Source organism: Apis mellifera, linkage group LG12 (assembly GCF_003254395.2).
Source record: "Apis mellifera strain DH4 linkage group LG12, Amel_HAv3.1, whole genome shotgun sequence".
Taxonomy (NCBI): domain Eukaryota; kingdom Metazoa; phylum Arthropoda; class Insecta; order Hymenoptera; family Apidae; genus Apis; species Apis mellifera.
The window spans coordinates 983027-1006126 of NC_037649.1; the positions used below are offsets into that span (position 1 = coordinate 983027).

Genomic DNA, 23100 nt, shown 5'->3' on the forward strand with positions numbered 1-23100 from the left:
CTCGATTTACGTGATATTTAATTTGAATATATAAATCGAAGACATCGATATATAAAACTTATCAGATAATTATTATCTTTGTAAAACAGTTTTTAATTCGTATTTCGTGAAATTCTTTCATATATATATATTTAATTAAAATATATATATATATAGTTGTTGAGAAAAGTTATGTAAAATTCTGTTACATAAACAATCTGATTATATTTGACACGTGACATTAAACAAAATTTCTTTGCGATTACATAAAGATAAGTTAAAAATTAATAATAGGATACGTTTATAGATTTATTTTTACGAATGATTTCTTAAAATATCATAAAAATTTTTAATTCTTTTTCAATGTAAAAAAATAATAAATGATTAGATAAAAATTATTCTGCAATCAGATTGAGAAACACTGCTGTCGAAGAACATTTGCAATACAATTACGGTCATAGCTTTTCACGTATCATGCGATACAATATAATACACGAAATCATTCGACTTATTTTCATTACGTGACGAAGGAAAAAATTTTAATAGCGATTGATAAAACTGTTGACATTGAAATATCGATAATATTCTAGATACTCGAAACTTGGAAATTTCGAAACTTTTCAGAATCGAGTCTTTTTTATAGACTTGAAGTAAATATTATAACTATGTATATTTCTCTCTCTCTCTCTCTCTCTCTCTCTCTCTCTCTCTCTCTCTCTCTCTCTCTCTCTCTCTTTCTCTCTAATATCGTAAATATTTCGAGGTGAAAAATTTTTTTCGAAATTTTTTTTTTTTAATCTCGCACATCGTTTTGACATTTACAAAAGATATTGATCGCATGGAATACTAATTTCGTATTAAATTATCGTACGAACGGAACGAGTTATTTCAGTAATGGAACATTTGATAAACATTCGAAAAGTAGAACTTTGAAATAGTAGATTTCTATTATGATTTCATTCCTCTCGCTTCTCGGTATATAGCATTTGAATATTGTGTAACGTTTGTGTATATAGATCGCAGACATATTTAACACGCGTGCAATCACGTTTAAATCATTTTCTTAAAATATCAGAAATAATTTTTTCAAAGAATTCCACGATAAGTAGTTTACACAGTGATCGTGTGTTGTGTAATCAGATATCGTTTGATATCGAATATGTTAAATCTTATTTCGTTAATTAATAATAATTATAACGTGTTAAAAAAAAAAAGAAAGTTTCGTGTAAATCGCATTTTTTGTATAAAAAAAAAAAATTTTTATTCTCTCCGTAGCAGTAGATTTGTAATACATTATGCTCACAATCATGGTGCAATAAAAGTAATAATCCATAATTTATCAAGATTATATAAGACCATGGAAGAATGTTAACGAGTTATTCTTGCATCGGTAACCGGGTTAGATCAGTCATTCGCGATCCTGCAACGGCAGCGCCTGGAATCAACAATTGGCTCGTTGAAATTTTCCCAAGAAAATCTTTTTTTATTTAAAAAAAAAAAAATTAGAGAAAAGCGGAAAATTTTCTTTCATTTACTCATTAAAATTCCCAACATAACGATGATGCTAGAAGCGCACTGTACATTTAGGAATAATTTACTAAAACTACCGACCAAGTATGGAAATATTCTAGATAAACCGATGATCGTACCCCTGAAACGAAGCACGAGATGGTTTAACAAAAATTTCACGCGCGTGAGAGAGATAGATATATATATACGCATCAATTTTTCACAAACTGTTTCATAATTAACCTTACGCCAGTAAAATAATTTTCCAGTAAGATTATCGACGCTGTTGTACGACCAATTACGTAAGTTGCTAGTATAATCAGTGAAAGAACGAGTTGTATTACGTTATGAACTGTGAACAACAAGCCCAGGCATGCTGTTGCTCCCACTAGACCCGAAAACACTGAAAAATAAAATTAATTTTAAAATTGTGGCAATGAACGGATAAGGAAGAAGGTGATTTTATTAAATATATATATATATTCATGACAATATTTCTGAATATTTTTAAACTAAGTATTATAAGACGATGATACGTTTACCTAGAAATATTTTTCTACCCACAACATCGATTCCAATTACCAATAAAATTTCTGCTACTAAATAGCTCAATGATAAGTACAAAAGCATTCGAAAACGATCCATGTCTACCTCTTGACAATTGTGCAAAAACCCTAACGCCATGTCTTCTATATCAATTGCGCATGCGTAATCCTTCCTTGACGATTTCTGTGTATTCTCGGTTTGCTGTAGGATTTGTGCGCTCCACAGGGCAAGCCACATAATCCTAGTTGTTACAACAAATTAAATTGTCAATTGATTTTAGAAAAGAATCTCGAAAAGAAAAAAAGATATTCGATATATGTAAAGTAAAATTAATGGATTCCATTATAAGATGAAAAATATAAATAATGTTTTTACCCCGGAAATTGGAGAAAATTAGTACAAATTCCTAATATCGTAGTATATTTAAACGTTTTGCATATTTCTCGAATACGTTTATACGTTTTAACACAAAATTTATGTATCGTTTTGATCATATTGTTCGTTTCCTCGTCCTCCTCTTCAATTTGTTTAACGCAGTTTTCCAAATTGCTTAGCTAGAATGAGAAAGAAAAAAATTACATCGAATATTTAATTTATAAACAAATCACGGATGTATTGCATTTGTGCAAAATTTAGGATATTAATCAAGTTTATAAAAATTTGATTTCGATACTTGTCAGATTGGATAGAAAATGAACTGTACCGAAAGTACGAAAGTGTCGACGTGTTTCGAATTATTAATTGCATAAATTTGTCGTAATATCGATAATGCTTCCTCGTGTCGTCGCCGGTAAAGCAGATATCTTGGACTTGCCGGCAGCAAACTGGTCGCGCACGCTATGATCAAATTTGGTATACCTCCTAATCCTGTAAGGACTCGCCAAGAATTTGGTCGAAATTTTTTATTTTGGAATAGCAGGATCGAAGGCATTAGCAGCCATGACAATCCTGTTGAACGTTTTAATTTTATTCTTTATTTACTTCTCTCTCTCTCTATAATGTAATAAATACGTTCATTTATAAAACACTAGCCTAAAATAGACATGTAACTAAGGATTCCTAATACGTCCAAAATAACTAAACAAAAGCCTCTTCGTTTCATGGGCAGTAATTCGATTAGATATACTCTTAAAACCACATTATTACCAGCTAATCTGAAATAAACGAATATTTTCATGCTTTTACATATTTGTTATATGGGAAAGATAGGTGATAATATTTTTTTTATTATCGAACAATTTTAGAGATTTATTATTATTATTTAAATTATTAAGCAATATATTTTATAATTCGAAAATATAGGATTTCGAAAATAAAAATTTATGTGATTAGATAAACTTACCCTAATCCAAGTATAAATGTTGAAATGTATATCAGAAATGTAGTTTGCGCAAAGGATAAACTGATAGTAGCGCAAAATACAACGATCATAGTGACAGGAATGGAACCCTTACGCCCACTTGCATCGATTATTATTCCGAATAGAAATCCTCCTACAGCCATTCCTATACACAATCTTATTATTCGTAAAATATACTGCAAATCATTTCAAATATATGTATATATATATATATATTAATTCATCATAAACATATTAGAAAGTTTAGAAATAACGGAATTGTATTTTCCATTGAATTGAAATCTCACGACCTTGACTGATTCATATTTAGTGGCAATGACTAGTGAAATTAAACGAGGAATAATTTCTGGATAAGAAATCGAGTTACGTATTCGTCAGACATAGAATGAATAAATGATGAATCATTTTATTGCGTATCGGTGAAATATTCTTCTATTTTTTTCAATGAATTGAAAATTTGAAATATTATGTCTACTATTATGTCTTCACTATTCATAATTTTTGTAATAATAGAGAATCTGATGACTGAATCCAAGATCCTTATTAATGTTGCATGAGTAATGAAAAAAAAAAAAAAAAAAATAGTAATTGAATAAATATGAATATAAATATAGTTTGAATATTAGAAGTTATTTTTAGAAGTTATTTTTTTCACTTAAAGATCTAATCAGAAGTATTAAGTGTAAAAAAAATTCCTCTAAAATGACTCTAATTTTATCATTTAGAACAACACTTTAAATTGAATTATTATAGCATTGATATTTAACTTTTTGAAATGATTTGATGAATAGGATATTCAATCTCATGTTCTTATTAATTATTAGTTTTATAAATATTTTTTTATTGTCAATTAATAATTTCAATCAGTTTGTTATATATTGTTAAAAAATATCTATGTACATACATTCTATATGTACCTAATGTTAACGTAGCGTGCACAGCAGTTGCTTGGTTTGCACTTAGGCTTAAATCACATGCCATGAATGGAACTACAATTAGAATAGTTGGAAGAACGCAAGCTTCTGCAATTGCACACATGCCGCATAATCCAATAATAAAACAGTGAAAGAGACCACATCCTGTAATTGAATTATATTAAATAATATTATTCATACATTGAACTGTATATAGTTTCCTAATCTTTTTTACGATTATAGGGATTTTAAAACTACACATTTTAAAACTAGTTAGGTTTCTATGACATTATAATTATTAGAATATTAAATTATCGTTTGAAAGATTATAATAATACTTTAACATTTAAAACTAAAATGGAAAAGTCAAATTTTGAATTATAATTGTAAATATTATAATATGAAATATTATATAATCATAATAAATATTATTCAATAAATATTAATATTTTAAATTTATCGTCTTTTTTTTTAAAAATTTACTATTATAATATTAAAGTATTTTATGAATTTCTTAACCTGTTTTAGCAATGACATTTTCACAATTATTAGACATTATATATTTTATAATTTAATGATATAAATATATAAATATATAAATATTGATTTATATAAGTCCATTTGTTATATTGAGAAGCCATAAAGATGTATATACATTATTTTATCCGTAATTAATGATGTCAATTCAATAATTTCCAATCTCATACTTTCAAAATTAAATTGCTAACAAAAACCATTCAATAGTTAATAATGACAATCTTCATTTTAAATATGTACGATTGTATATATATTTACAATCATTAAACAAAAATAAAACTAGATAGTAAAACATATATTATTTAAATGAGTGATTAATAAAATACACAATGTATGAAAGATACTTATTTATTATAAGAAATGAAAATAGTTGATATTGAAAATATAATTAATATTACGATTTTAAATTACATATACTATGTTTATTACAAAACAAGTTTTTAGTTTTAAAAAATGTAATATTTTTACATAAATGACAGTTTTAATAAAGTATAGAAATTTCTTTCTTTTTTTTTCTTTCTTTCATTTATGTATCTTTAAAATATTCTTTAGAACCAACTACATCAGGTTTCATAGTTTTCTTTCCTGGTTTCCAGCCAGCTGGACATACTTCTCCATGTTTATCAGTATATTGGAATGCTTGAACTAAACGTAAAGTCTCATCAACAGACCTATAAATATATTAAGATAAAATTTATTAAGATAAAACAACATTATATATTAGATATGTAAAAATATTATTTTATGTGAATTTTTACCTCCCAACTGGTAAATCATTGATAGTAATTTGGCGTAAATTTTGTTTATCATCTATGATGAAGAGACCACGAAATGGAACTCCACTTTCTTCATCAAGTACGCCATAATCACGTGCGATTTTAGAACTTTTATCAGCAAGAAGAGGAATGTTCATTTCACCAAGACCACCTTGCTTACGTGGTGTGTTTATCCATGCTAAATGACTGAAGTGAGAATCAGTAGATGCTGCAATGAGTTTACAACCAATTTGTTCAAATTCATCAGCACGATCAGAAAAGGCAATGATTTCAGTGGGGCAAACAAATGTACTGCAAAATAAATTATCATTTTTTGATATATGATACATAATTAAAAAAATTATATCATTAAATACATATACAAAATTATGAATTAAAATACGTACAAGTCTAATGGATAGAAAAATAGAACAAGATATTTTCCTTGATAATCGGAAAGAGAAATATCTTTAAATTCTCCATTCACAACTGCAGTACCTCGAAAATCAGGTGCACGTTTTTGAAGTTGTGGGGCCATTATTAAAGTTTTGTTTCTATAATAGCAAAAAAATTTTCATGAATATTATTTGAAAAGTATTTTTATTTTCCATTATAAAAGAAAGTTTAAATAGACATCCATTTTAGATTATAGTTACAAATTATTAATATTTTATTAAAATTACTACAGATATTAAAATATTATTTATAAATACTATATAATAATATCAATATTATTACTTATTATTAATGTAAAAAACATTATATATTGTGCTTGATTAATATATACAATATATAAGATTTTCTTCTCAATTGAACATTACATATTAAAGTTACATACTTCTAAAAAAGATAGAAAAAAAGGTAGATAGTAAAAAAGATAGAAGAAATTAGAAATAGAAAGAAATTTTACAGGACAAAATTAAATTTATATTCCTGTATTATATTTATATAGTTTTATATATTTTTGTATTTGGAAAATGCAATTTAATATATTTTTTTAAAAAAATATATAATTTTTCTTGAATAAATTAATTTTATGAAAAATTTTTCACATAATAATATTTTTAATTATTAAATAATATAATAGAATTATATTATAAACTAAATAATTTACAAAATGTTTTAATTTTCTTAAAATAAAATGCAAGCATATCCTTTAATTAATCTCTATCTCTATTTAATTAATCTCTTTTATATTCATTCTTTTAAATAATTTCATTATTATATTCATTCTTTTAAATAATTATTTAACTATTTGTGATATAAAAAATGATATAAAAATTTACACATCTCTTTATGTGACATAAATATTAATATAAATTTTTAAATTTTCTTTATAGCAAAATTAATCATTTTTTTTTTAATTATAAAATTATAATTTTCAATTTTCGCGAAAGTTTTTTTAAATTGTTTACATTTTTCATTCAATTATTTCTTTTTCATCTATTTTAGTAAAAAATAAAAATAACCTTATTCATTCTATCTTTAACCTTTTTACATATCTCTGAAAATTGTTACATAAAATTGTCTTAGCTATATCATCATTATATATTATATTTGCTAAAAAAAATGTCAAAAAGAAAAAAAATTGATTATATACACGAAATTATGATATAAATAACTTGTAAAATTTATACATTTAATAATGTATTAATGATTGGAAAAAATGAATAATTGCAAAAGATAATCATTTCTTTATTGAAAATAATAAAACAAAATTTTAGGAATACTCACTTAAAATTAAAAAAAATATGAAAACTACAAGACGCTTTTGCTATATTGTACAGGTCAATACAATTTAATCGATATTGAATATATATATATGTACATATATATATATATAAAGATATACTAAAAAGTGTCTTATGTTATTTATTATGTGAAAAAAGATATGTAAGAATTTATGGTCTTTCTAAGAAGTCTTTACTATTACGAAATTTTCTAACATATTATTAAAGATATATTTTATGTAATCACTAATATTTTAAAAAAATATATTATAATTTATATAATATATAATAAAATATAACTAAATTCTATTTCTAAAATTAATAAATTGATTTACAATAATCATGTATCATTCAACCATTTCCACGTATATAAGTATACGTTAGGTATTTCTTTTGTGTGAGTGGTTATTGCACCATCGAGAACTTTCTGAAACTAGATCGAATAAATTTAAAAAAAAAAAGTTAAAAACAAATAAAAGCAAAATTCTATACAATTTCGATCTGTTTAATAATAATAAAATATAATTTTTGTATTTTTAATATTTATATATAAAGATTTATACTAATTTAGTATTTCACAATTTTTAAATTTCCGTTTACAATCATATTTAAATATATATAAACGGATAAAAATTAAAAATATTATACGTAAAATTAATTACATATAAATATTGGTTCAAAATTAAATGTAATTATATAAAATTTATACCTTTTATTTTGTAACAAAATTGTATTTTATGCAGAATCACTATTCGTCCAACAGTCTCGTTTGCGAAGACGTATGAGAATGTTAACCGGTTCGATGGAATTCACCTTCTATGTAATATTTGCAACTGAAAAACATCATATGCGCCATCTATAGTCAGTGCTGCCCTCTATGGAATATTATATTTTTTTTCTATCAGTATAATTTATTCTTTTAGAGAAAAATCAGTTTTATTTTTTTGACAGGTATTATTAACGATTGTTTTTACAAAAAGAAGAAGAATGCTTAAACATTAATAAATGTGTATATCTTATTATTTATAAATGAAAATTATAAAATTATCAACTAATTGATAAATATATTATACATAGTAAAGCATTTGAATAAAGACAAATTGTATTTTAAAAAACAATATTTATTATAAATAATAAAATACAATAAAAAAATCTCGAATATAAGTTATAATATAATAATTTTCGTGTGAAATAAAATATGTTTAAATAATATTATAATTGAAAATTTAAATAAATAATATTATTAATAAAAAAAATTTTAAAGTCATAAAATTTTACATATAAAAAAAAATTTCATAAGTACAATCAGAAAGTTATATATGAAGAATAATTATATATAGATAAAATAATAGATAGAATAAAAAGTTACATGTAATGATTAAAATAATGATCTGTATTAATTTTTTTAGTTATTATTATATTTTTATTTAATTTTATAATCTTATAATTCTTTAAATGAATTTTTCCTATAAATAAATTTCGTATCTTTTTTTATTTATATTCGAACAAAGATTTAAATTTATATATTCATTTTGTATTTTTTTTTAAATCTAATTAGATCATAAACTATTTGATATGATTATAATTTTTGTTATTTTTTAAAAATTAAATAAATAAAATTAATTAAATAAAATAAAATAATAATATAATCAGTATTTTTTTAATTGATAATATTTACAATTATAAACAAGTAGTTTTTTTTCTAAACATAGATTCTTTGTTAAATAAATGAATAAATAAAATTTTATTATATATATTAAATATAGTAAATATAATAAATATGTATAGAATAATAAATGAGATGTATTTGAATGTGTATATTTATTTTGATAAAATATAATTTAAAACATAATATATTTAAAAAAAGTAAAGATGATTAAAATTTTTTTTAAACTTTTATTCATAAAAAAATTGCAGGTATTATTATATATTTTGTGGTATATTAATAATAATGAAAAATATTTTAAATGTACAAAGTTATTGTATTCTACATAAATGAAATATGTTTTGAACATTGTAACATATTATACACAATATTTTTGTATGAGTAATTTGTCTTTAATAACAACAATTTATATAAATAATACATCTGATTTAAACTACAACGCCAAAAGAATATTACAATGATATTTGTATTTTACTTTTGGATATTATAATACTAAACAGATATTTCAATAGATAAATACTTTAAAAGTACTTCCTATTGTTTTCTTATTTATATGAATTATATATATTTTTGGCACTTACTATGTAAGGATTGTAAATTGCATTAAATTTAGTATATAGAAAATTAAAAGAATTTGACACAATTGACACAAATGTCCAAAATTTAATAATTCATCAAGATCAGCCTTACGATAATTTTTTGCATATTATTCTATAATTTTATAATGTTCTAAGAAAATTAAATATCTTTTGCATTATTAGGATGAGCGTGCTAGTTCAATATGTGATAGTAAGAGGAGATCTTCTGAAGACAATGAATTGGCCCGTTGGCGCAGTTATAGCTCAAGCATGCCATGCGTGCACTGCTGTTACTCATCTTTTTTATAACGATAATTACACACAAGCCTACCTTGCCAATTTAGATGTTATGCACAAAATTGTCTTGGAAGTAAGTATATCCAGGAACTATATGTATTATAGATATTAGACGTCAATTTGAACATATTATTGTGCATAACTCTTGTGTATACAATTTTTAAAATAGCGAAGGAGTATGGTGACATTTATAATATATTCATATTATATATATGGATATATTTATATTTATATTAATGTTAGATTCCAGATGAGACCAGTTTAAATAATTTATCTTTAATATTGACAAATGAGAACATCCATCATAAACTCTGGATTGAACAGCCTGAAAATATTCCAACATGTTTAGTAACAAAACCTTACCCAAAGGATAAAGTACAATCATATTTTAAGAAATATAAGTTACTTAAACTGTAAAAAGATATAATTTTGATTATATAATTATTTTATATGCTATTTTCTTCTACATTGTACATTATAATCAATCATAATAAAACTAAATATTATAAAATAATAATTAATATAGTACTATGTATATTTTAAGAAATAGTCAATATAAAGTTTCAATATCTAAAAGATTTTTATTAGAAAAACTTACAAAAAAAAAAGAGAATTTCAAATTCAGTTTAGAAAAAGATAGCATTAACACGTATTCAATTATCAAGTAATAAATTAATCTCATAAATTTATAAATTTTCCCTTTTTTATTTTTTATTTTTATATATATATATATATATATATATATATATATATATATATGTATAAGTAGGAATCAATTCCATCTCAGGGATTTGCTATACGCCAATATGAAAACGATAGATATATACTTATTCTTTATTTAACAATACCTGATAGTATTGACAATGTGTACACGTTACTCCTTTGCTTTACAGTTGTTATTATTACTAATCTAGATAAAAATTATGTCAAGATATGCATTATTAACTGATATTTGTATAAAAATTTTCCCTCAATGAATGTGCAAAAATATGCACTATTTTATTAGAGTGTACCAAAGGCGATAAAATGACACAGGTACGCACATATTTATTGTGCGAATAAATGACACACATCGGGGGGGGGGGGAGGGGGGAGATAAGTATTAATCGTTCCTCGTTATAATAATCTTATCTCATTATTTTTTCGATAAAAATAAAATTCGAGTTTCCTAGATGATTGAACACGACGATTGAAATTTTTCAATACAAATTTTGATACATCAGAAAAATTAGATTTTTTTTTTACAGATTTTTAGACATAATTTAAGAGAAAAAAAAGAAAAGATAATCTTAAAAACATAATAATGTATAATAAAAGTAATAATCAATAATAAAAAATTATAATAATATAAATACATAATATTATAATTATGCTTAAATGCTTTTGGTTGGCACTTTAGCAAACAAATAAATAGATTAGAAGAATAATTAATTGACTCGGAAATTTACTCGAGAATATAATACGTTCAAGGTAACATTATTTCGAAAGATATAATTTTTTTTTTTCTTTTTTTTTTATAATATTTTAAAAGGTACAATTTTCCTTTTCGAATTAATTTCCAGTTAAAAAAGGTAGGATAAGACAATTTGACAAGATCTCAAACTTTTTACATTTTTTTTTTTTTTTTCTTTCTCGAAATTATCTCATTCGAATATAACGAACGAAGAGACAAATTTATTTTTCACGTATAGTGTTTATATATATATATATATAAAAAAAAAAAAAAAAAAAAAGAACACACGTTGATAATAATATTAATGGATCAATAAATTGCCTATTGTTTTTAGAACTTTGCCTATAACGCTATGTTACGTTGTGCGAACGATATTTGATATAATTCGGTATTTTCTCTCTCTCTCTCTCTCGTTCGCTCGCTCGCTCTCTCTCTCTCTCTCTCTCTCTCACACACACACTTAGAATTAAAGTAATTTATAAATTACCGGTATTTACGTTTACAATTATAAACAAATTGTCGATAAAATTATGATGATGTCGTTTCTAACCGAATTCCCGGTAGTAAGCTCTAAATATATGGTATTTATGTACACGCACTATTTGCGGACGCTAAACACTGTAAGTACACTTATTTACAACACCCGATGGCAAGAAGATTATTTCTGGCATACGCGTGATTATATATATATATATATATATATATGCCAAAGAAAGAAAAAAAAATATATATATATGTAAAAAAATATATATATTTCTTTTTCTCGTAAATAACTCGAGTTTTATTATTTCTATTAGTTCGTTAGTTAAACTGGATTTAAATTTTTTTTTGTTTTTTGTTTTTGTTTTTGTTCTTCTTTTTTCCTTTTTTCCTTTTTTCTTTTCCGTTTTTTCTTCTTTTTTTTCTTTTTTCTCTTTTCCTTTCTACGATGGAGTATACGCACACAGGTCCTCGAAAATATGTACTATCTTCTTTCACCGCTTAACTTGTATCACTGCCCTTCCTCCTTTTGCGCCTCCTCTTCCAGCCAATCGTGAAGGATGTTCCTTCTTCTCTGGGGATCGAGAAAGAGAGAAAAAAAAGGGATTCTAATGTAAAATATTTGCAAACAATGTTTCTTCGAAGCTTTTTAAGCGAAAAAAAAAAACTATGTGATGAAGATTGTCGTAGTGTATTTCATTCAAAGACGAAGAGAGAGAGAAAAATAAAAAAAGATATGATCGCTTTGAAGAAGAAGAAAGAAAAAGCATACGCTTTCGAATTTTCGAACGATATATATTTCATTTTTTCCTCGTTAATATTTAATCAAAGCGGACAATTTTGCAAATATAGCAGGCAGCCAAGGGAAATATTGCCGTTTCATCTTCATCGTTGCCATTCACTCTTTTTCTTTAATCCTTCTTACTTTTTTTAAAGCAAAGCAAGCTTAAATTTTAATATTGTGATACTAATTTGCAGCGGCATACAACATAAGTACAACGAAATTGGGATAAGGAGAGAATAAGTTTTGCAAGATTAATAATTTTTAATAATTTTAAAAAATCGTGTTTCTTCTTCTCTGTTATTTAGGTGTTATTTATATATATATAGCTGGCATGCATACAACACAGTTAGTATAACTACGGGACTTGCAATTACCAGGACCACGTTAGTTTGGGAGAGCAAGGTGAGACGAGTGATGAGGGCGATGGCTGTGGTGGTTGTTTTGGTGGTTGTAGTTTTGGTGATAGTAGTGGTGGTGGTAGTGGTGGTTGTTGGTAGTGATTAGGGCAGCGCACAACGAGCGATTATTGCTCGGCTAGGTTTCCATTCGGATCCGTATACTCCTCGTATTCCTCTTCCGGCTCCTCGTAATCCGTTTCTGCAGGCTCAGGACCTTCGACAGCTGGTATCGAGGTGCTAGTGATGTCCTGCTAAGCATACACGAGAATCCAAGCCTTTCCACCTACTTAGTTTCCTTTTCTTTTTTTTTTTTTTTTTTTACTCCCCAATCACGTCGAGCTTATTACACAGACACTTTTATCTCTCGTTTACACACCTACGCTTGTTAGTGTTCTTCTCTTCAGAAGGAAAGCAAAGGTTGATGATTAAATTAACCCTGTCACTTTCTCCAGATTATTGATATATTTTCATTTCCAAAATTTAATTCATTTCAAACTAGGGTTAAAATAATCATGCCAAATGTACTCCAATTTCCCAATTATTTCAAAAAAAAATACTTACTATCTTAAATGTTAAATATTCACACGTTGGAGGAAAGGAAAGCAAAGATTGATGATTAAATTAACCCTGTCATTATTACTTTCTCTAGATTATTGATATATTTTCATTTCCAAAATTTAATTCATTTCAAACTAGGGTTAAAATAATCGAAAAATAATCATGCCAAGTGTACTCCAAGATAAAAATACTCCCCAATTTCCCAATTATTTCCAAAATAAGTTCTACTTACTATCTTAAATGTTAAATATTCACACGTTGGAGGAAAGGAAAGCAAAGATTGATGATTAAATTAACCCTGCCACTGTTACTTTCTCTAGATTATTGATATATTTTCATTTCCAAAATTTAATTCATTTCAAACTAGGGTTAAAATAATCATGCCAAGTGTACTCCAATTTCCCAATTATTTCAAAAAAAAATACTTACTATCTTAAATGTTAAATATTCACACGTTGGAGGAAAGGAAAGCAAAGATTGATGATTAAATTAACCCTGCCATTGTTACTTTCTCCAGATTATTGATATATTTTCATTTCCAAAATTTAATTCATTTCAAACTAGGGTTAAAATAATCATGCCAAGTGTACTCCAATTTCCCAATTATTTCAAAAAAAAATACTTACTATCTTAAATGTTAAATATTCACACGTTGGAGGAAAGGAAAGCAAAGATTGATGATTAAATTAACCCTGCCACTGTTACTTTCTCTAGATTATTGATATATTTTCATTTCCAAAATTTAATTCATTTCAAACTAGGGTTAAAATAATCATGCCAAGTGTACTCCAATTTCCCAATTATTTCAAAAAAAAATACTTACTATCTTAAATGTTAAATATTCACACGTTGGAGGAAAGGAAAGCAAAGATTGATGATTAAATTAACCCTATTACTTTCTCTAGATTATTGATATATTTTCATTTCCAAAATTTAATTCATTTCAAACTAGGGTTAAAATAATCATGCCAAGTGTACTCCAATTTCCCAATTGTTTCAAAAAAAAAATACTTACTATCTTAAATGTTAAATATTCACACAATTATACAATTTATCACAGATTGACAAATGAGAAAGATTAATTAATTCAAACCATGGAGAAAGAAATTTGATAAATGTGGGAGGATAAAGAAAAGGAAAGAAGGAGGAACCGACGACGACGACGAAGTTGGTTAAGCCGTACGATTATAATTAATCGAAACGAATAGGGGAGAAGGTGGTGAGAGAAGAGATACCTGGGGTGGCCTCCAACCGCATCCTGCCAGCGGAAGTCCGTCGGCCCCTAATGGACAGGGAGCATCGAGGCCTGGTACACCCTGATCCCCTTTGTTGCCTTTGTCGCCTTTCCTACCCCGTTTCCCCGGCGGTCCCTGTATTCATACACGAGAAACGTTTCAGCAACGAAATGGCGTTGTTAAACAGTACAGGCGAAATTATTTTCGCGGACGTGCAAAAAAGGCCAGGCACACAAGATTAAAAAAAATCTCTTTATGCATAATAATAATAAAATCGATTAAAATATATGTGCAAATGAGCATCAACGGTCCAAGATAAAGGCGTCGTGATATGTATACATATGTGTATATATATACATATATATACACATATGTATTGTCTTTTTATCGATTTTTCTTTCGTCGAGCGTTAGAACAAAAGAAACGTGAGTTTGGGTATCGTCTTAACTAAATGTTATAATACATTTCTTCGAGCAAGTTAAAATTAGTTCGATTTAATCACGCTGGTGGCAGCACACGCGTAAAAATTAATTTATATTTCTATATTTATCCATGATGATTTCTCTTTCTTTTTTTTTTCCTCGTTACATGCGTTGTGCAATAAACACAATATGTAATTCGTATCCATGTTAAACCGTCCTATTATTAAATTCGTGCTACAAAAATTTAAAGATTATATGAAACTTGATCGAAACACAATTAAATTGTCTATGAATAATTGATTAATATTAGTAAGGTAAACGTGAATCGATAATAGTTTATGTTAATAATGGTAAATCGATGATATTAGTGATGAATTTTTGTTTCTAGATTTCTCAGTCAATCGGAGAATTTTTCTTTCTTTTTTTTTTTAATGAAGAACTCGTTATGAGCTTGCTCGCTCGTCACAAACTACGAATTGTTTTTTTTTTTTTATTTTTCCTTGCCCAATTATTTAAAACTGATTAGTCGAATTTCATCAATACTCACAGATTCGCCTTTAGCACCTTTCTCTCCCTTCGGTCCCTGGAATTGGTACGTCAAAGAATTTATTCGTTAAGTGACGGTCGTGCCTCTCTTTTCGTTTCTTTTCTACATGCACGATACGATATTGTATATATAGAGAGAAGAACTTTTCTATATATATATATGTGTTATACAATGATTTTTCTCTATGCGAAACTTGCTCCCAAATGGCAACATACAACATGTGACTACGATCACAAATGCGTGAAAGACTAATAATTAAAAGAAGCAAGCAAATGAAAGCTATTGATTTGATTTTGATTTAATTTTTGTGGACGATTTGTTTTTCTTTTTTTTCTTCTTTCTTTTTTCTTTTTGTCAGTTTTGTACATTCTTGAGAGAATTTGAATTTTATCAAAGTGGAGAGGATTGTGCGCTTCTCCCTCTCTTTGAGATTTAATTAAATTTTGAAAATAACTTTCTTTAGAGAAGGATGAGAGGTTAATCTTCATTAAGCGAAAGGATTCTACAAAGAAGAATTTTAGAAATTTTTAGAAAGTTTTGGTTAAATAAATGTTCGAGAAATTTTTTTATCCCAAGAAAAAAAGCATATGTACAAAACACGCATAGCTTTGAAAATTGTCACTTTTAACGTAAATGTACAGTGATCTGTTTTATTAATATTCCGACATGGTATGTTATTGGATTGATTGCTTTTTATACGAAGAATAAATTTATTCGATTTATTTTTTTTTGCTGTACAATAAATTAAATAATGGCGAAATTTAATAAAATTTTTGGATTACATTCGATTTATTTTATCATTAATTTAGAACGTAAATTTTGCAATTGCATTACAAAATTTTACATAAAAATATTATTTAACTTTCGTCATATTCAATTTATCGTTTTGAAAAAAGCAATCAATGGAATAAAAAAGAAAAAAAAAACAATGTCCGAATATTAACGAATGAACCACTGTTGTACACAAAAACTTGACTCTTTAACAAATAATATCTCTGACTATTAATTCCATCTTATATCCACTTTTGATTTTGAAAAAATTTTGTAAAAATTTCTCCATTTTAATAAAGCAAATTATTCGAATCGCCTTAATAAAATTTGAAACAGCTCGATCGAAACAGACTACTACTATTGTATCTACTACTTCGTAACATTTGCAAATACTACGAAACCAAAAGATTATTTTTCAAAAAATAAATATTTTTGAAGTAGCGATAATAAATAATCGATAAAATTTGCAAGAGTAAAGGGATGATCGTGCAACAACATATTTGGTGTGTTAAAGAGGGAGAAAGGCGCAAAACTTTTAATTTCAGCCCCCTCCTTTTTCGTGCAAAAGAAGTAAAGAGACGAATTTTGGGGCAGTCCCCGGGGTAGATCAGGCAGATGTATCGTCGTTACCCCGGGCTGGTTAGACTGTGTCGCAGTCACACCGAGGGGCGAGCGATAATCGAATGCCACTGTACCTCCGCGCCAGGAATTCCATCGGTACCCTGGGGATAAACAGAATGTGTCGTTGGGTGTCTCGAACGACATCGTAATCGAGTTTCAGCTCGGATGAAATATCGTTGTTCACGGTTAAATAGTTAGATCGGACATCGAGCCGTTTTGATAATAAGAGGATTGGACAACTTCGAACTTTGTGCTGTGATAGAGTTTGCAATTGTTTGGGAAAGTGTCGTAAAGTGGGGTGGATGGAACTAGAAAGAAAATTTTAACAAAAGAAACAATAATCTTTTTTTAGTCCATTAAACCCTAGACTAATTCTTATTAAAATTAATAAAATTTTGAACCGTTATAATTCCGAGGATAGTAACTTTCGGTCAACGAATGAACGATCGTTAGAGGCGCAGAACCTTCCTCTTTAAAATACTCTTTCATTTATCTCAATACGATTTTCGGTTGCCGAGATATCGTCGTGCAAAGAAAAAGATAATTTTTTATCGTTTATCTCCATCGTTCTCGTTTATTCGGGTCTTTCGCTCGTGCGTCTTCGTCGAATTATCGCAACGTACCTTAGAAATTCTATTAAAATTAGCAAAATTTTAAACCGCTATAACTTCGAAGTTGGTAATCTTTAGTCAACGAATGAATGATCATTAGAGGCGCAGAACCTTCCTCTTTAAAATACTTTTTCATTTATCTCAATACGACTTTCGGTTGCCGAGATATCGTCGTGCAAAGAAAAAGATAATTTTTTATCGTTTATCTCCATCGATCTCGGTTATTCGGGTCTTTCGCTCGCGCGTCTTCGCCGAGTTATCGCAACGTACCTTAGAAATTCTATTAAAATTAGCAAAATTTTAAACCGCTATAACTTCGAAGTTAATAATCTTTGGTCAACGAATGAACAATCATTAGAGGCGCAGAACCTTCCTCTTTAAAATACTTTTTCATTTATCTCAATACGACTTTCGGTTGCCGAGATATCGTCGTGCAAAGAAAAAGATAATTTTTTATCGTTTATCTCCATCGTTCTCGCCTATTCGGGTCTTTCGCTCGCGCGTCTTCGCCGAATTATCGCAACGTACCTTAGAAATTCTATTAAAATTAGCAAAATTTTAAACCGCTATAATTTCGAAGTTGGTAATCTTTGGCCAACGAATGAACGATCATCAGAAGCGCAGAACCTTCCTCTTTAAAACTCACTTTCATTTATCCCGATACAATTTCCGATTGCCGAAATATCGTCGTGTAAAGAAAAGAGTAATTTTTCGCCTTTACTATTTTTATCTTTGTCAATTAGTCTCAGATCTCTCGCGCTCGTCCTAATGGCCTATTTTAAGGTAGTGTGCAGAAAAAACAATGTGTCGCTCCATTCCATCCATTTTCGCATCTCTATAAAAACTTTTTTATCTCGGTAACCGATCGAAATATCGAGATGGAACAAAAAGGAACGTCAAAGTTTCTTCTATTTTAATAATCTAATTACATTTATTGAAAATTCTCTTTTTCTTTTCACCCCATTTTACGTTAATTGAAAGGTTATTTGGCAATGATTTTTCAGTAACAATTATTGATTATTAAAATTTCTATAATTTCAATAATTTTTCAATTTATTGGGGAGAGGATACTTACAGGTAGGCCAGGATCCCCTCTTTCTCCCTTTGTCCCTGGTTCTCCTTGTGCACCCTGCAAGTATGAAGAAATATAACGAATAATGTGATCTGCCCGTACACGCTCGAACAATACCCGTTATGTTTTCAACCAGGACTTAATCTATGTGCCTGAATGTGATGAAAGTAGTGTGAGCGTAGTAATCGAGGATCCAAAAATCATAAATATAATGTATGGTTAAACGGGTCTCCCCGAGGATTGCTCACCTTCATGCCGTCTAATCCTGGTGGCCCCTGAAAGGCAGAGGAAACCTTGTCAGATTCATCGAAGTCACCTGATAATTAATATCGAAATATGCCGATTCAAGTGTAATTTATTATCAAGATATTTTTATTAAGACGACGCCCTTTGACGCCCTTCATTCACAGCGTTATTGTACCTTGCCAAGCTCTTCAGAAATTTCTTTTAATTTTATCTATAAATTTGTTTGTGCAACATAACATATTTGTGCATACGTGTTTAAAAATAAAATCAAATATTTTTATCAATTTATAGTGGTTAATAAAAAAAATTAACGAATGATTGACTTTGTGACAAATTATCATGTAACCAGTATTGTACATACATACAATGTTATTCTGATTTCAATAAATGTTATTAAATGTATTAATTCATTCTCGATGTAAAATCTTTGATGTGAAAGGAAAAATAAAATAAAATTAATGTACAATTAATGTATATACAACATATTATCATATTGCTTGCAATGTAAATATATCATGTTGCAAATATAAATATAAAAAGAATTAATCAAATTAATCATTTATCGTACAGACTCTTATTCTATCTCAGACTCTGATATATTTGACGGATAAAATACCAATCTTTTCCCAGAGCCAGGCAAAGGTACAAGAGATGGGCGTGTTAGGCAAAGGAAAAGATGAAGAAGGAGCTCAATCGAATTCGAGAAAAAGTAGAAAACTAAAAAAAAAAAAACCCAGCGGATTTCGCGTTGATTATACGCCTGAATTATGACTGAAAAAAAAAAAAAAAAAATCTTCGCAATATAATAATCAATTTTACGAGATGGCATAACGATCCAACAATTTACGTTACCGTGGTGGTCGCAGCAAATTAACACGTGTTAATTTCTCTCTCTCTTTCTCTCTCTCTCTCTTTCATGATCATGATCTTATAATTTAAAAAAAAAAAAAAAAAAATGAAAAAGAAGAAAAAAAGATGTAGATATTCGATAGAAAGAAGAAAGAAGGGCGAAGAAGAGAAACAAAGTGTAATAAAAAAAAAAAAAAAAAAGAAAAAGAGATAGAAGTTTTTTGAACAAATGATCGTCGGATCGCAGCCAGAGCAAAATGCAAAGCGGTAATTTCACTACAAGGTGTGTGTCTGTCTGTGTGTGTGTGTGTATCTGTGTGTGTGTGTTGGTGGATAAGCGTTAAAAAATTTCGAAAGGGCATCATATAGAAGCAAAGGACACAGGCACATGCACATTCTGTTTATTAATTGGGACAATGTAAAACAAAATTGTTAGATTCAATTAATTCTTATATACGTAAATACGTCGCCGTATTCTTCGTCTCTATAATTTTTGTTTTCTTTTCTTTTCTTTTCTTTTCTTTTTTCTCTTTTCTTTTCGTTAATTACCAAGGCGCGCCGCTTTACAATACACACATACGCACGCACGTAAAATGTTATGTGTTTATATTCCTTCCCCGCATACTTTTTTATATACTCGTCGCCACATGCACGTATATATGCTTACGTACATTACGCGTATAACCGTGTACGTGTACATATACACGTACACGTGCATATAGATATCATATACACACGCATACATACACGTCTCTCGATCGATAATCATTATCTCTCTCTCTCTTTCTCTCTTTCTCTCTCTTTCTCACTTTTTATTTCTCTTCGAAACCCTTGTGTGCATATGCACGTGTATGGGCGCTCATTTACACTGTTTTATCGTTATTACTTCGCATTATCGCATTAGCGTTACCATTTAATGTGCTTTCACGATACGAGAGCTTCATACTTTTATATATACTCGTTTTCCATTACTTTTCGTTAAAAACTACTCTCATTAATCTTTATCCACTATTTATAGGTTAGGATATGCACGGCGAAACGGTAGGCTATTTAGTAGACGCTTTCTAACCGAGGCCAGCGAAAATATCGTTCAAACGTACATTTGGCGAACCCCGTTTCTGTCCATTATTATATATTCTAAATTGTACAACTTTTTTCCTCGTTTATCTAATTTAACGTGTCAACGTGTTATTAGAGGGGTGACTAGGATCACAAAATAAAGGATACTCATTTGACACATTTGTTAAGTACATTGTGAGTTATTATACGCATGATAGGTGTATCTTGTATCTTTCTCTGTACCGTTCTTTTTAGGCCATTTATTAGTTGTTATCTATCCTTGCATTTTTCAGTTATTTTCGTGTAACGAATTAGGCGAATAAACTTATATCTTCTCAATCGAATCGGAATTCTTTCTCGAATTTTATCCTTCGAATTTCTTATTTGTCTAAATTATCAATTAATTATCGATCTATAAATTTATATCGTTAATTAATTATTTACGTTTGGTTATTTGTACGTGAGCATACCATGCATTATACGTGAAAAAATAAATGGATTATATAAGTGTGGGTATTGAAAAATAGCGAACGTAAAAATATGTTTAAAAAAAAAAAACGTATAAAATTAGAAACAACATTTTCTTCCAGATGATCTCGAGTTAAAAAATATATGTCTCGTGATTGCAAAATGAATCGATGATAATTTCTTATTTAAAAATATCATATCACTTTTAAAATAACGATTCAAAGTTTGAAATAAAATTTGTGTGCGAATAAATTTATACGTGCGTATAACAAAATATATTATAAAATAATTTCAGACAAATCTTATAGATTTTTCTCTTCTCTTCGATTCTAAAATATATAAACTACTTCTATACAAAAATTTATTATATTTTCAAATTTTAATGCGATCAGGTTCATATTTCTGGCGGTACGAAAGATACGATAAATTTATATTTGCCAATAAAATGTTTATATATATATATATATATATATGAAAAAAGTTTTTCTATTATACACATTTTCTTTATTAATACGTTACATCTCGAACGAAAAAAATATATCTTGATCATACAACGAAATAAACAGAAGTACAATGTAAAAAAAAAAAAAGAAAAAAATAAGTACAAATCATTTAATTTAATAAACTAAAATATAATAGAAAAAATAAAAAAAGCTTAATGCAAATAAATAAGTCCACGATAAAAAGCGAATTATTTAAAAAGAAAAGAAAATTAAAATAAACTAAAAGAAGGAATATAAAGTAGGTGTAAAGAAATAATATAGAAATAAGTGTGTAAAAAATAATTGAGCTATCATAAAATGTATCATCGTCCAGTACCACTGTTTCTCTGATAGCTTTTACTTGATGTGTCGCAAAATATTTTATACAATATCTATCAACCTTAATCTATATCGTTTAATTGTTTAAATTTAAAAACGTTTTAAGGCAAAATTTCCTTAGCTTTCGTACCGCGTTACCACGTTTATAACGCTAAAGCGTTTCCCCGATTCAGTGTCATCGGTACAACGTATTTATCCCTTGGCGCATGCGCGCGCATGCGCCATACGCAACACGCACACACACACACGTGAACACATACACACGCGCACGCATACACAAAATACGAGTGTCGAGTTAAATTTATATACGTTAGAAAGGACGGATGGTAGCGCGATCATCCGCTCGATAATTACCGATATTGGATAAATTAAATGTAACAGCACCGACCGAGTGTATATATATTTGCGTATACTCCGAGAGGAAAGAAGAAATTCGGAAAAAAAAAAACAAAAAAAGGAACGGAGACAAGCATATCGAATAATTTATAACTCGTTTACACATCGAATATCTATTGGAAGACGCTTCTTCGTTTCTCCCGAAACTTCACTTTTCTCTTTTCATTCACATCGACACGAAAAAAAAAAATCGAAATTATCGATTTATCGAGAGTAAATTATCTTTTTCTTTTTTAATATTTCTTATTACGTGCCGCTACACTGCCGCATTATAAATACAAGAGTTACACAGTCACCTTATCATCCACATTAACCACACGTTGTTTAAGACACGTTTCTCGCTACGATCCTTCTTCTTCTTCTCTCTGAACAACACGTATCAAAATCCTTTCTCCTTTACTATTTTCGTTTCTATTGGGAGGCTCGAGAACATGATAT

The 23100-nt window shown here is 27.9% G+C and overlaps 4 protein-coding genes and 1 long non-coding RNA gene across 19 annotated transcripts in view; 1 reads left to right on the forward strand and 4 right to left on the reverse strand.

Moving 5' to 3' along the window:
• Window positions 1-762: 762 nt before the first annotated feature.
• On the reverse strand, window positions 763-4611 carry LOC107965338 (synaptic vesicle glycoprotein 2C). The gene is made up of 9 exons (XM_026444363.1): window positions 4312-4611; window positions 3377-3539; window positions 3067-3188; window positions 2738-2982; window positions 2410-2588; window positions 2031-2275; window positions 1732-1891; window positions 1515-1630; window positions 763-1414 (listed from the first exon to the last, which is right to left on the reverse strand). The coding sequence occupies exons 1-9, from the start codon at window positions 4430-4432 to the stop codon at window positions 1356-1358; spliced, it is 1410 nt and encodes a 469-aa protein (XP_026300148.1). The 5' UTR covers window positions 4433-4611; the 3' UTR covers window positions 763-1355.
• A 634-nt stretch (window positions 4612-5245) lies between these two features.
• Window positions 5246-8165, reverse strand: LOC409954 (peroxiredoxin 1). The gene is made up of 4 exons (XM_003249241.4): window positions 8040-8165; window positions 6008-6154; window positions 5604-5912; window positions 5246-5516 (listed from the first exon to the last, which is right to left on the reverse strand). Exons 2-4 carry the CDS (start codon window positions 6136-6138, stop codon window positions 5372-5374), a joined length of 585 nt encoding a protein of 194 aa, XP_003249289.2. The 5' UTR covers window positions 6139-6154; window positions 8040-8165; the 3' UTR covers window positions 5246-5371.
• Window positions 8166-8219: 54 nt separating this feature from the next.
• Window positions 8220-10703, forward strand: LOC725196 (putative peptidyl-tRNA hydrolase PTRHD1). Its single transcript, XM_006558313.3, has 3 exons — window positions 8220-8281; window positions 9758-9944; window positions 10115-10703. The coding sequence occupies exons 2-3, from the start codon at window positions 9759-9761 to the stop codon at window positions 10286-10288; spliced, it is 360 nt and encodes a 119-aa protein (XP_006558376.1). The 5' UTR covers window positions 8220-8281; window position 9758; the 3' UTR covers window positions 10289-10703.
• On the reverse strand, window positions 9756-10830 carry LOC107965340. The gene is made up of 2 exons (XR_001705196.2): window positions 10720-10830; window positions 9756-10196 (listed from the first exon to the last, which is right to left on the reverse strand). It is a non-coding gene; the product is annotated as an uncharacterized LOC107965340 (long non-coding RNA).
• A 1380-nt stretch (window positions 10831-12210) lies between these two features.
• LOC551490 (collagen alpha chain CG42342) overlaps window positions 12211-23100 on the reverse strand; it is a 251014-nt gene continuing 240124 nt past the window's right edge. For 8 of the 15 annotated variants that reach the window (XM_026444373.1, XM_026444371.1, XM_026444369.1 and 5 more), the window contains 7 exons: window positions 19072-19098; window positions 18827-18880; window positions 17215-17241; window positions 15749-15784; window positions 14780-14914; window positions 12963-13237; window positions 12211-12378 (listed from right to left, as the gene is read on the reverse strand). In XM_026444373.1, coding sequence (XP_026300158.1) covers window positions 13112-13237; window positions 14780-14914; window positions 15749-15784; window positions 17215-17241; window positions 18827-18880; window positions 19072-19098 — 405 coding nt within the window. In that variant the 3' untranslated portion in view covers window positions 12211-12378; window positions 12963-13111. Of the gene's footprint in view, window positions 12379-12962; window positions 13238-14779; window positions 14915-15348; window positions 15785-17149; window positions 17242-18826; window positions 18881-19071; window positions 19099-23100 lie in introns of those variants that run through there. The other 7 variants (XM_026444365.1, XM_026444368.1, XM_026444372.1 and 4 more) reach the window with 7 other exon arrangements.